The following is a 14,551-nucleotide window of genomic DNA, read 5'->3' as shown; positions in this document are numbered from 1 at the left end:
GCACCTTTCCACTATCCGGAAAGCTGAACAGAGCACCAAGGTCGCGCCGTGAGCCTGCTACTGCCTCAGACTTCCACCCAAGGTCTTACTTCTCTCTTCGGTGCTCCACCAAAGTCCTCCCCCTTCTCACTGGAAGTTTTTAATCCTGTTTTCCCAGTGCTACCACCTCGCGCGTGACAGGCAAGGCCCGGCAGCACTCCGCAGGCGCACGGTGAACACATGGTTTGGGCTGCTGCTGTTTCTCCCGCAACTGCTTCCCAGAGCGCTTGTCCGTTAAATATTCTGTTTTCAGTTTCTTCTCTTTCCTGCACTTTTTTCTTATGGAACCGTCCACTACACGGTTTCACCGTTCCAATTTTTCTAGAACTATTCCCCTGCAAGAAGCCTCAATTAAGTGGTTAAGAGATTTCTCTTGCCCTTCAAATTCAATTACGAGCAACCAAACTGTCTCCTTTGTAACACCAAACCATACGGGACTGTGCGCACCACATGAAGAACTCTTGACTCTTGCTCTGAGTAAGATGGAAAAACAATGGAGGCTTATGGGTAGAAAAGTGAAATGACCTGACTTCATGTATACTGCTATACTTCATGTATTTCTGCTATACTGAAAATGAATTAAAGAGACTCTGCTGCAGGCTGTTTCTCCTTGCCCCTCCCCCTCGACCTTACCCCCACCTCACCCCACCCCAGCCCTCCACCCCTCTGCCACCAACCCTGATGTTAACATTTAAGCCTTACAGAGGGTTATTTGAACATAAGGCTTTTAAGGAGGTTGTTAAATCTTGAGTAAAGTGCTAATCTAATGGGACTAGTGTCCTCGAAAGATGAGATGACAGCAAAGAATTCACTCTCCATTTGTATTCATAAGAAAGGTCACATGTAGGAAGAAAATAATAAAACAGGAGGAGATTGCTTACAAAGAGCAATATTGGATAAAATCCTGGCCTTCGACTTTTTGTAACCTGTGGGAAAAAAATTAATTCCTCTTACTTAAGCTACTCAGTCTATGGGATTTTTTTCCAAAGCAACATCAACAGGAAACCTAGGAAGCAAGCAATGTTGAGGACCAGAAAGGAAAGGAAGGTCTATGAGATGCCTCAGAGGACCAAAGTGCTTGCTGTCAAACCTGACAGCCTGAGTTCAATCCCCCGGAACCTCTGTTCTGTGACCTCCACACATGCCATGGCATGCACATGTACACATACTAAATTTTTAAAAATTAAAGTTAAAAAAGTAGTATAGTTTGTGGCTGTTCCTTCTTTCTCCATAAAATAAATGTAAAAGTAAGATGAGAGAAAGTGCAGGAAAAAAAGGTGTTGAAAGGTAGCGAGTATTTTTAAATTGGAAACATTAGAGAGTAAAATGTTTGTTTAATGGTTATATAGTCATTATGTGCACTTACCTCACATCCCCTGCCACTGTAAGGTGCTGAAAACAAACTGTTCTTTATCCAAATTTTCATTTTAACAGCTCCCTTTATGGTAACATACTTTTGATTATTGACTTTGGGCAATTTTAATTTCATTTTACTGAATATTCACATAAAGTGTAATTGTCTTAATATTGCGCTAGTCCTTGAACTCTTCAAAACTTAACAAAAGAAATTTTCAAGAGAGATGTGCAGTCAAACCAGTAGCACAGTAAACGACTTTTGCTTTCTAGTTACCAGATTTCTTTTTTATATCTAGTTTAATAATTTATTCATATTACATCTCAATTGTTATCCCATCCCTTGTATCCTCCCATTCCTCCCTCCCTCCCATTTTCCCCTTATTCCCCTCCCCTATGACTATGACTCAGGGGACTTCCTCCCCCTGTATATGCTCATAGGGTATCTCTTCTTGGTAGCCTGCTATCCTTCCTCTGAGTGCCACCAGGCCTCCCCATCCAGGGGACATAGTCAAATATGAGGCACCAGAGTTCGTGTGAAAGTCAGACCCCACTCTCCACTCAACTGTGAAGAATGTCCTGTCCATTGGGTAGATCTGGGTAGAGGTTCGAAGTTTACTGCATGTATTGTCCTTGGCTGGTGCCATATGCTGGCAAGGATGTGGAGAGAAAGGAACACTCCTTCATTGCTGGTGGGAATGCAAACTAGTACAGCCACTTTGGAAATCTATCTGGCACTATATCAGAAAACTAGGAATAGGGCTTCCGCAAGACCCAGCTATTCCACTCCTTGGAATATACCCAGAAGATGCTCCAGCACACAACAAGAAAATTTGCTCAACCATGTTCACAGCAGCCTTATTCATAATAGCCAGATCATGGAAACAGACTAAGTGTCCCTCAGTAGAAGAATGGATAAAGAAACTGTGGTACATTTACACTATGGAATACTACTCAGCTATTAAAAACAAGGAATTCCCAAAATTTGTGGACAAATGGATTGAACTAGAAATGATCATAATGAGTGAGTTAATCCAGAAGCAGAAAGACTCAAATGGTATATACTCACTCATATCTGGACACTAGCTCAAGGGCCATGTCCCAAGAAAGTCTTTGCTTACCAGGAAAGTGGGACAGAAGGGAGGACATCCTATTGGGACTCTAGGTGAGAAAATCAAGGAAGAATGGGGAAATAGAAGGACTCAGAGGGCCCTAGTTACCAGATTTCAAGTTTAAAATCACTATAGAAAAGAATGATAATTCAAATAAAATACTGTGAGTTCCTGGTGCCCCCTATTTGACCACTTCCCCCTTGGCGGGGAGGCCTGGTGGCACTCAGAGGAAGGGGAAGCAGGCTGCCAGGATGAGACCTGATAGGCTGTGATCATATGGAGGGGAGGAGGTCCCCTTCTGTTATAGACCTAGTGGAGGGGAGTAGGGTGAAAGGGGGTGGGGACGGGAAGATACAAGTGAGGGGATAACAATTGAGATGTAAGCTGAATAAATTACTTACATTAAAAAAAATACTGTGAGTTCATCCCTACTTTGTTAATAATGCTGACTTTATTAATTTTTAAGACTAAGTTATTTTATTATTTTATTAGTAAAAATAAAACAGGCTGGACACTGAATATGAAAATTCCAACTATTAAATACTTCAAAATCTAAAAAAATTTAAGGATTGACACGACGTTGTGAATAGAATGAGACAGCCTCTTCATGACAGGTGACAGTCAAATGCGGGTCTGAAATCACCTTCAGGCTCCATGTATAAAGTGTATGTAGACCATAAATAAACTTCACATGTGGTCTTTGGTCCAACCAGCACAATGCTTCATTATTTACATGCAAACATTCCATGATGGGGGGGGGAAAAAAAAGACTCGAAACACTTCTATCCCTAATCACTTCAAGTAAGAGTCAACTAGCCGACCTGTGTGAAATTCAGCCAAACAGAAATCAAAGCGGTTTTGTTTAATAGCTCAAACAGGCTGTAATTTAGAATTGCTTAGAGAGAAAAAACTGCAGAAAAGAAAATTTCCAGGGAAAATACTAACACAAACGCAGCGTTTCAAGCACATATGGAAGGACTGGGAAGATGGCTCAAAATCATGAGGACCTGAGATCATAGCCTCAACATACATGATGTGCAAGCTGGAGGTGAGGAGCCCAGCCCTAGATGTGGGAGGGGCAGAGGCAGGTCTCTCGGGGGCTTATTAGCCAGCTGGTCTGCTGAGACAGGAAGCCCCAGGTTCCATAACAAATGTTGTCAACAAATGAGGAGGAGAAAGGAGTGAGGAGGCCATGGCAATACACCAACCTCCTGCCTATACACAGGCCAGCATAAGGCAGGGCACCCGTACACACATGCACATATATGTAAACCCCATGCACGCATAAATGCACACACACACACTATGGAAGACAAACACATTCAACCCAAATGAATTAACTTTAACACCACTAATCTTCAGCTGGCTGACCACAGCAACACAATGAACCTTAAATCTGTAAGTCAGTTAAAGTTCACTCCCACCCACTGACATACCAGCAGACACTATCTGGTATTTTTTTTTTAAGAGTGAATCCCATGGGAAATTTTGGTTAGTTTCAGCAATAAAGTTAAAAATCTTTATTTTTAAAAAAAAAAGGCAGCAAGTGGGGCCTAGAGAAATGGTTCCACGGTTAAAAAACTTGTTGCTTTTACAGATGCCTAGGTTCAGTTTCCAAGACCCACAGAGCAACAAACAAATCCTCTCTAACTCCATTCCAGGGGAATCTGGCACCCTCTTCTGGCCTCCACAGGTACTGCATACACATGGTACACAAGACATCCATGCAGGCAAAGCACCTGCCTTTTTAAGGCAATAAGTCATCCTCTCAAATTTTGAAGCAGAATCTCACTGTGTAGCTCACGCCCTGACCTTGAACTTGAGATCCTTCTACCTTGTCCTCTAAGCACAAAGATATCAAGTGTGTACCTTCGTGCTCCATCAGCGAATGTATTTTATAAAGTGGTCTGCACAGGGGTACTAACCCTAACAGCTGAGAAACACATAATTTAACTTCTGTACAATTCCTAGCAACGTTCTCCCATCCAAGTACTAACCAGGCCCAACCCTGCTTAGCTTACGAGATCAGAGGAGATCGGGCGTGTTCAGGGTGGTATGGCCATACATTATAACGGGCGGATCTGGGTGCAGGGGTCCTGCTCAAACTATGGCACCAGCCAAGGACAATACATGCAGTAAACTTCAAACCCCTACCCAGATCTACCCAATGGACAGGATATTCTTCACAGTTGAGTGGAGAGTGGGGTTTGACTTTCACACGAACTCTGGTGCCCCATATATTTGACCACGTCCCCTGGATGAGGAGGCCTGGTGGCACTCAGAGGACGGATAGCAGGCTACCAAAAAGACAGTTGATACCCTATGAGCATATACAGGGGGAGGAAATCCTCCTCAGTCACAGTCATAGGGAAGGGGAGTAAGGGGAAAATGGGAGGGAGGGAGGAATGGGAGGATACAAGGGATGGGATAACAATTGAGATGTAATATGAATAAATTAATAAAATATATTTTTAAAAAGAATGTAAAACCTAAAAAAAAAACCCAATTCCTAGTAACTCCATAGTGGAACATTAGTTCTATGTGGAATTTGTAAGTTGCATGTGAGACTGGCCTCATCTATTTCTTTGTGAATATTAAAACTCCTTTTACAATTAATGATGTACACTAGTCTACAGGTAGAGACCATTTTACCACTCCAAAGAATTTAAATGGCCTTTGTAATTTGGTCTGGTCAATCAAACATGGCAGGAGCAGCCAAGCACTGGGACTAAGCACGGGTCACAAGAGGCCTTGGCTATCTCCTTCTCTCTTTCCTTCTTAGAATACACTGCTGCCATGTGACCAAGTAGATATTGATAGACACGTTTGTTTTTTTTTAAATCTTGCCTATCACCTCACATAATGTCCACCCATCCTCTGAAAGAGGCAGGTTATCTGATTTACAACTGACACAATAGACAGGAGAAAAAAGAAAAAAGAATCCAGACACCATATGGTTTTGTGCACAGAAATAATAGAGATTAAGCTAGAACTGAGCCGGAGACTTCCTTTGTGTTGGTTGGCTTTCACAGAGCCAAAGGGTGCTGTGACAGGATGCTAGAGCAAAGCTGTGCTCCGAGGTCACACTTAGCCGCGAGTCCTGCATGCTGCACTTGTGCTGTGGTGTGAATAATAACGGCCTCCACAGCCTTGTATGTATTTGAGTGATTGGTTCCCAGTAGGTGGAACTGTTTGGAAAGGATTCGGAGGTGTAGCCCGGTTGCTGGAGATGGGGTACCCTCATGGGAGGGTGAGCTCTGAGGCTTCAAAAGTCCACACTATTCCCAGTCAGTTTGTTCTCTCGTTCTCTCTCTCTCTCTCTCTCTCTCTCTCTCTCTCTCTCTCTCTCTCTCTCTCACACACACACACACACACACACACACACACACACACTGTGTATGCACACAAATATATTCATCCACACAAAGTAATGTTTTGAAACATTCAAATCGAATTTTTTTTTTCAATACATTTTTCCTGAGTCTCCTTGGGCATAGGGATTGCTCACTAGTTTGTAAGATGGTAAATTATGTTGGAAAGAGGCCCTACCTACAACTTAACCTGTAAATCTAAGCTCACGTTCTGGTTTTATCAGCTGTGACTGAGACAAAATTTTAAATCTAATTCCTAATCTGTTTACTGGAAATTAATAGTACTCCACCCTACGGGACGTTTTTGGACCACTGGATTCTAAATGGCTCAGTCCGCTTAGCACTGTGAGTATACTAGACGTATTAAGAGCTTGGGGCTGGAGACACGGCTCAGCCATTAAGGGCCCATTGCAGAGGACCAGGGTTGGTTCCTAGCACCCATATGGCAACGTACAACTATATATTAACTCCAGTTCCGGGGGTTCAAATGTCCCACACCAGGCATGTGCAAATAACACAGCCAAAAGGCTCACACACGCAAAACAAAAATAAACAAATCTTAAAAGAACAGAACAAATAAAAATGTTAAATTCATTCACTAAGTTTTGGTCTAGCATTCTAAGTGTGTCAGGCTATAGGTGAAACACCAGAAAAAGAAAATAATCAACCCATGACGACTTCCATCTGCTAATAAACCTCAGCCCTCTAATTATCGCAATGTTAAAAAGGGATGCTTTAAGTCACCGCCCCCATGCTCCCGGAAGCACGCGGTACAGCGGCGTCACCTTTAACCCGCCGCACAGTTTAAAGACTCACTTGACAGCTCACATCCATGCCCGCCTCCAGCAGAACCTGCACAACCGCTTTGTGGCCATTGCGGGCCGCGAGGTGAAGGGGCGTGTGCTTCCGCGTGTTACAGCTCATTAGGTTCGGATGGGCGCTGATGATCATCTTCACGACTCTCAGCCGTCCGTAGAGCGCGGCCAAGTCCAGCGGTGTTTCGAGTTTGCTGTTCCTAATCGTAGGGTCCGTGAGCTCTTCCAGGAGGACGGCAACCACTTCGGAGTGTCCATACTGAGCTGCACAGTGTAAGGCGGTCTCATTCTCGTTGTTCTATTGAAGGTGAAGATACGAAAGACACGTCTTCAGAAATTTAATTAGCTATCAAAAAATCTAAAAAAAATAAAATAATGTGAGATATGGCACATTTGAAAATGTAAATTTAAGCATAGTCTAGTTAGTACATCTAATTGAATTTTCTGTTTGATTAAAGTATTCATCACTTATTACATCAAAATCATGTATTTGTTTTATCACCAATGTGGAAAACACACACACACACACACACACACACACACACACACACACACTTTTCTCTCCATCACAGAGTCCAGCTTCCAGAGTGATGATTTAGCCATGCTAGTCAGTGGTCCTGCTGGGTCCAGATAGACAGCATCCCCTCCACTGTATGTGCCTCCGCGGCATTTGCCCGTAAGAAAGATTAATCACGACTATAGCGTTCTTTCAGTGACTGACTTTGCAGACAGGAGTTGAGATGGTAAACACTTGGTGATGACAGACTCAGGGAAAACTAACACAAACTGTTTCAGTTTATTTTAAATAAATAGAAACCACTGCTTTTTATTACAAATATGCTAAGTAATAAATATAAATCATTACGGTCTCTTCTTTGCAGAAAGAACAAAGGATCTCATCCCTAGGATAAGATGATAGAATCCTTTGGAAAACACATATATGAAGGACTAGAACCACACCCAGGCCATTCGCCTAGGATACTAGAGCACTGCATTTGCAGCTGGAAAGAGGAGGAGGAGGAGGAGGAGGAGGAGGAAAGAAGAAAAAAGGAGGAAGAAGAAGAAGAAGAAGAAGAAGAAGAAGAAGAAGAAGAATTCCTACTGAAAAACCAATGAGATTTTTCTAAATATTTAACAAGATTTTTTTTTAATGAATTCAGTTACAAGGCAAATTGACCCTTCAGACAATTTTGGCCATTGGCACGGCTTAGGTGGGGCTCTTGGTAGGGTCAAGAGGTGTCAGGAGAGCTATGAACAAGAAATGTTAACAGCAAAAGTGAAATGATCCTAAATCAGGGCTCTAGAGAGAAGGATCGGCTGCCATTACCACAGCCTTCATCGCTTCATCATCACTAGGCATCAGGCACAGTCGCAGGTCATGCTTTCACTCACTTAGCCCTCATTATAAGACGGGGACTATCACTACCATTATCCTCCGTCACCTGCAGGGTGAGGCAACTGAGGCACCAAGTAACTGAACATGGCGTGGGGTGTAAGGGTAGCATGAAGTTAAAAGAGACCCTGCTTTTAAGTCTCCTTGTTTCCCAAAGCCCATGCTGCAGCAGCGTCAACTTTAATGTGCAGCTAAGAGTCACGTGGCAGCTCACGTCCCTTCCGTACAACTGCTCTGGCCCCACTGAAGACAGTGATGTGAAGAGACATGGAGGTCAGAATTTGAACCAAGTAGCCCAGGCCCAGGGACTACACACACCTGCTGAACAACTACAAAGTGTACAGTACAGACACTGTCTCATTAACGGTTCTAAAAACCTTACAGGTTTTGTATTAACCTGCTTCATGGGTAAGGAGACTGAAATTGAAAACCGTCACACTACATCTAAGAAGAAATGGATCCTTTGGTACCTAGCAACGCCTAAAGCCTATGTTCTCACTGCTACCCACTGCAGCTACACTGCCAAAGAAGCTCTAAACGCATCCTAGAATGTTCCAGAGATTTCACCCAAAGAGTGCTGAGCTAAGAGGAACTGCTTCTTACATGTTAGCTCCTCCCAACGCAAACAGAGGAGGACAACTGAACCCCAAAACTACCTCAGGTTTGCACTGGGTTGAAGAAAAAAAAAAACGCAAACCAGTAAATTAAGCAGCTAAAGATTTGAAAACTTAGAAGGGTGGTGGAGTGGGATGCACTAGGAAGAGCTTCTAATTTTGCGGCTGTAGTATCAAAACGGGGCAGTGGGAGGTTACACACACACACACACACACACACACACACACACACACACACACACACATGCATCCCTACTCTTTAAGACAGTGGGTGAAAGCTAGGGTCGGGCAGATGGGAAAGAATCCCCCTGAAGATGCTTCTTCTTCCATTGTCTGCAAGAATTAACCCTGCGCTTAATTTGGCTGTCTTACTGTAATTTCTGTCCTCATTTACGGAGACTGACTACGAACAGTTTTAGACTTCCTAATTTTTTAAATCTGACCGTTCTACAAGCTTGAAAAGAACCCCGGGCTTATTACTTTGACACATGAAAATATGACAGAAAAATATGCTTCCTGACCAACCCAATTTTCCGTTGGTCTAAAAAAGGACTGCATCTCATTTTTCAAACTGTTCTCTCTCTCTCTCTCTCTCTCTCTCTCTCTCTCTCTCTCTCTCTCTCTCTGAGAAAGAGAAAGGCCAATTATGAAGTAATGAGTCCTCAAAGATCTTTCTCCTTTTCCATAGCCCTTAGCCTAGAAAATAAGAGCAACCTTGTAAGGTCTTCTAATAATACCAATTAGTGCTATTCAAATCTCAGGAGACATCATCTCCATCATTAAAGACCTATTTAGGACACAATGCTCACAGGTTTTTATGCACAATCAACATATCCTTGGGCTTTCTTGTCAGTGGAGACTACAACTGTGGTCCCTTTAAACAGGCAAGATTATATACTTGTATTCACACTCACTAACGGTCTAACAAGAAAACATCTAATTTAAAATGAGTAGGCTATGATGGCATGTTGATTAATAATTGTTGGAAAATCTACGGAGAACATTCTTTAAATATTCTGAATTCTTCATTTTTAACCAAATAGCCAGCCTCTGAAAACTTAAGATACTATAACAAAAGGAAGTGGCTTGGTTTGGTTTTTTTTTTGAGAATGGGTTTCTCTGTGTAATAGCCCTGGCTGTCCTGGACTCATTGTGTAGACCACCAGGCTGGCCTCAAACTCACAGAGATCAACCTCTCTCTGCCTCCCGAGAGCTGCAATTGATTACAGGCACAAGCCACTGCCCCCAGAATGTAGGGGGTCCCTAAAAACATTAAAATGCAAGAACTGACTGAACTATTTTTTAAACGGATCCCTAATATTTTTAATCTAGAGATGTTTTATAATCTTGGTAGGATCCCCAAGTTTATCTCAAAGCATAAAAATATGACATAGAAAAACACGTTCTGCTAACGAGTGTTATTAACATTTTATAGTTTCTACCAAGCAATAATATTATAATCCACAATCTCAGTTGCTTGCTTACGCTCAGCTAAGGTCTGAAATGTTAAATGGAAAATTCCAGAAATAATTCCTAAGTTTTGACTCACATGCTGCTCTGAGCATGGTGGAATCTTGGGCCATTCCACTCCCCATCTCACTCCTGACGTGAATCATCCTCGGCCACACTTAATGAATGATCATCCCATCTCCCAGATCCCATGTGCTACTGCAGAACTTGCATTCAAGTGACCCTTATTTTACTCAATGGCCCAAAGTACAAAAGCAACGATGCAAACGAGGACCATGGAGTGAATCATAAAAGGACAGATAAACTCTGGCACTATGCGGCCACACAGCAAAAGTATGATAAAAGCATTAAGTGAGATTGGTTTTTAAAAAACAAGTCTCTTGGTGACTAGTAAAACATGACATAAACATTAGATTAGCACTTTGCTCAAGTAACAACAGAACCTTTTTGACGTTAAACTGCTTACAAATGCTTCCCGAAAGAAAATCTGAAGTGATTTATGGGAACATTAGTACAGAGGTTCCCATCAGGGATATTGGACACCAGTGTACCCCACATGGGGAAGGGGGGGCAACCATACAAGACGTCAAAGGTCCTTTTCAGAAATCACAACAAAACACTAACTACAGTGCATAATTCCAATGTCACGACTGTGTAACTGGCCAAGGGCTTGGGCTTTGGATCTGAAAGGCCTTTTTAAACATTGACTTCATTTCTTAATAGATGCATTATGGGTAAATTCTTCTTCCCTGAGGCTGTGGCCCCATTCAGGCAGCAGGAATGATGACCTCTCCTTCACCAGGCTATGCATGACAGGAATTAGTATGGCGATGTAGATACAGGGGCCTGGCACAATGCCCATCACAGGAAACTGTCTGTAAGTAACAGGACCTAGGATGGCAACGTTAGCATATAAGACCTGGCCTTAGAGGGCAAGTCTCCAGGTTGGGTCCCCCAACAGCATGTGGCCTTATCCAGGCTACTTAGCTTAACTGAGCTCGGTTTCTCAGCCATGAAATAGGAAAGATAATTTCACTTCCGCTTATTAAGTAGCATTATGAATTAAGTTAACACTGTCCAGGGGGAAGTACAGTGACTGATTTCCCTTAGTCCTCAGCAGATGTTGATTCTCAATTCCTCCTGCTATTGTTTAAATACACAAAAGTTTCTAATCAGCTAGAGGGTTTCTGCACCGTTGGGGGTACAGAAATCCAAGTTACTTGTAGGAAAAAGGTCTGCACATCTGACTCTCTCATTAGTAATGGTGTAGAGTTGGGGGGGGGGGGTTGGGCAGGTTCAGAATGAAAATCCCGAGAAGGTGCTAGCAGCTCAGTTGGCAGAGTGCTTGTGCACAGTCATGGGGACCTAAGCTCCACCCTCACAGCCCACGGTTAAAAAAAATAAAAAATAAAATGTCAGGCGTGATGGCAGAGGGTGATGAGAAAGCAGAGACAGGAGGATCCCTGGGCTCATCAGCCAAAAGATCTAAGGAGTGAGCCCTGGGTCCCACACAAACCGGAGAGCAGCAGAGAAGCAAAAGCTGCCTCTGGTTCCACACGTGCACTCACACAAGTACATGTGTACCAGGGCACACTCAAGCATGCACACGCATCCAAATACACACATTCATACACACATGCGAATGCTTGGGCAGGTACATACATCACCAATGACAAAACAGACTCAAGGAGTGTTCAACCTGTCCCCAACAAAACCACAGCACGCAGCAATAGAAATGGAAGAGAAAAAAAAAAAGAATTTCCCATTCCAATCTCCTTAAAAGGAGTATTTTTTTCATAATTTGATCAATGTTCGATATTTACCAAAACCAAGTATTTCCCTCGAATCATACCTATGTAGTTACACCACTTTAAAAAGTTCGACTTTCAACTATAAACGACCACTGTATGGTTCTTTTTTTTTTTTTTTTTTTTTTTTTTTTTGTCACTTAAAAATAAAAACCATTTTGTTCATATAAAATAACACCTTGTCTTTTAACCTTGAGTGGTTTTCCACCTTGTTTTTGGGGGCTGGCTTTGCGCCATGCAGACAGTTTTAAGAATAACCACCAGATGGCTCATCTGGTAAATAATCTAAATTCTGGTTTCTCAGGAACAGAAAAGGATTCTCACAAATTTTCTTCTCACAAATTTTCTTTTAGCCTGGTATGCTGATAAAGACAGCCGTGTCCATCTTTTTTTTTTTTTTAAAAAGACTTGAATGAAGCCTAATTTTGAAATCCTACATTTTTCTCACATTACAAACACAAAATTTTATTGTCGTAAAAAGTAATGAGATACTTCTCCAACAAATAAAACGCTTTTTACTGACTAGTTCTTTCAACGTTGCATTTGGTCGAAGCGTTTCTTTTTGCCTTTGTTGTTTAAAGCTAGTGTTACTCCTCATTCTTATTTACTCTTAATGTCAGGCAAGAGTCTGCAAAATCTATAGCTATTTGAACAATATGGTAATTGTCCTTTAATTAGAAGCGTTTGCCCTACAGTAATCTATTTACACTGGCACTGGACGAGCGCCAAGCTGCAGCTTAATACTGTGGTTGTAATTCAATTGTTAGACCGCATGCTGGCTTTCAAATATACTTTTACAAAATGGGAACAGTAGGGGGCATGCAGAGCTCAAGGTGTCTGTTACTCTGTATTAGGAGGCCATATTTTACACTCTCAAAAAAAAAATGCATTCTTATCAGTTTTAATGCCCGGAGTCGTATTCCTTTCATTGTCTGCAATACAGATATTATGATCTTACAAATTTTCTGACTTTGCCATAATTATACAATGCTCTGTGGTGCTCAGTCTGCTCTGGACATCTTTGGGGTGTGTGTGTGTGTGTGTGTGTGTGTGTGTGTGTGTGTGTGTGTGTGTGTGTGTGTGTGTTTAGAGGAAAATTTTGACTTTCTATACGTCCAGAAACTACTCATACTCTATTTTACATATTGACTCCCAAAAAGTATACTTAACTGGGAAGAAGCTATGTAAACAGACAGCATGGTGCAAATGATCACTATAAATGTTTAAGCATTTAAATTTTTATTAAGGAACACCAGTTCTCATTGCAAACATGAACACTGCTCTATCTTTAAATATTCAATAGATATAAAATGGATGATTCAATAAGGCAGGCAAAAACTTTACCATGATTTCTTATATGTGGGGATTTTATTTTTAATGGACTATCTTCCCAAATGCTTTACTGTCTGTGCATCATGTCTGAACCCATAGAGTCTGTGCATCATATCCGAACCCACAGACTCTGTGCATCATGTCTGAACCCATAGAGTCTGTGCATCACGTCCGAACCCATAGAGTCTGTGCATCATGTCCGAACCCACAGAGTCTGTGCATCATGTCCGAACCCACAGACTCTGTGCATCATGTCTGAACCTATAGACTCTGTGCATCATGTCTGAACCCATAGAGTCTGTGCATCATGTCCGAACCCACAGAGTCTGTGCATCATGTCTGAACCTATAGACTCTGTGCATCATGTCCAAACCCACAGAGTCTGTGCATCATGTCCAAACCCACAGAGTCTGTGCATCATGTCCGAACCCACAGAGTCTGTGCATCATGTCCGAACCCACAGACTCTGTGCATCATGTCTGAACCTATAGACCCTGTGCATCATGTCCGAACCCACAGAGTCTGTGCATCATGTCCAAACCCACAGAGTCTGTGCATCATGTCTGAACCTATAGACCCTGTGCATCATGTCCGAACCCACAGAGTCTGTGCATCATGTCCAAACCCACAGAGTCTGTGCATCATGTCCAAACCCACAGAGTCTGTGCATCATGTCCGAACCCACAGACTCTGTGCATCATGTCTGAACCTATAGACCCTGTGCATCATGTCCGAACCCACAGAGTCTGTGCATCATGTCCAAACCCACAGAGTCTGTGCATCATGTCTGAACCTATAGACCCTGTGCATCATGTCCGAACCCACAGAGTCTGTGCATCATGTCCAAACCCACAGAGTCTGTGCATCATGTCCAAACCCACAGAGTCTGTGCATCATGTCCGAACCCATAGAGTCTGTGCATCATGTCCGAACCCATAGAGTCTGTGCATCATGTCCAAACCCATAGAGTCTGTGCATCATGTCCAAACCCACAGAGTCTGTGCATCATGTCTGAACCTATAGACCCTGTGCATCATGTCCGAACCCACAGAGTCTGTGCATCATGTCCAAACCCACAGAGTCTGTGCATCATGTCCAAACCCACAGAGTCTGTGCATCATGTCCAAACCCACAGAGTCTGTGCATCATGTCCGAACCCATAGAGTCTGTGCATCATGTCCGAACCCATAGAGTCTGTGCATCATGTCCGAACCCATAGAGTCTGTGCATCATGTCCAAACCCA

At 42.6% G+C, this 14,551-nt stretch overlaps 1 protein-coding gene across 16 annotated transcripts in view; it reads right to left on the bottom strand.

The window, feature by feature from the left end:
- ANKS1B (ankyrin repeat and sterile alpha motif domain containing 1B) overlaps nucleotides 1-14,551 on the bottom strand; it is a 999,563-nt gene that overhangs the window by 842,430 nt on the left and 142,582 nt on the right. For 14 of the 16 annotated variants that reach the window (XM_084796582.1, XM_084796560.1, XM_084796578.1 and 11 more), the window contains exon 4: nucleotides 6,692-6,988. In XM_084796582.1, the coding sequence (XP_084652708.1) occupies nucleotides 6,692-6,988 (297 nt within the window). Of the gene's footprint in view, nucleotides 1-4; nucleotides 24-6,691; nucleotides 7,049-14,551 lie in introns of those variants that run through there. The other 2 variants (XM_084796566.1, XM_084796567.1) reach the window with 2 other exon arrangements.

Source organism: Acomys minous, assembly GCF_964271855.1.
Source record: "Acomys minous genome assembly, chromosome: 9".
Classification (NCBI taxonomy): Eukaryota; Metazoa; Chordata; class Mammalia; order Rodentia; family Muridae; genus Acomys; species Acomys minous.
The sequence above is the reverse complement of the archived record's forward strand: the minus strand, read 5'-3'. Positions and strand labels throughout refer to the sequence as shown.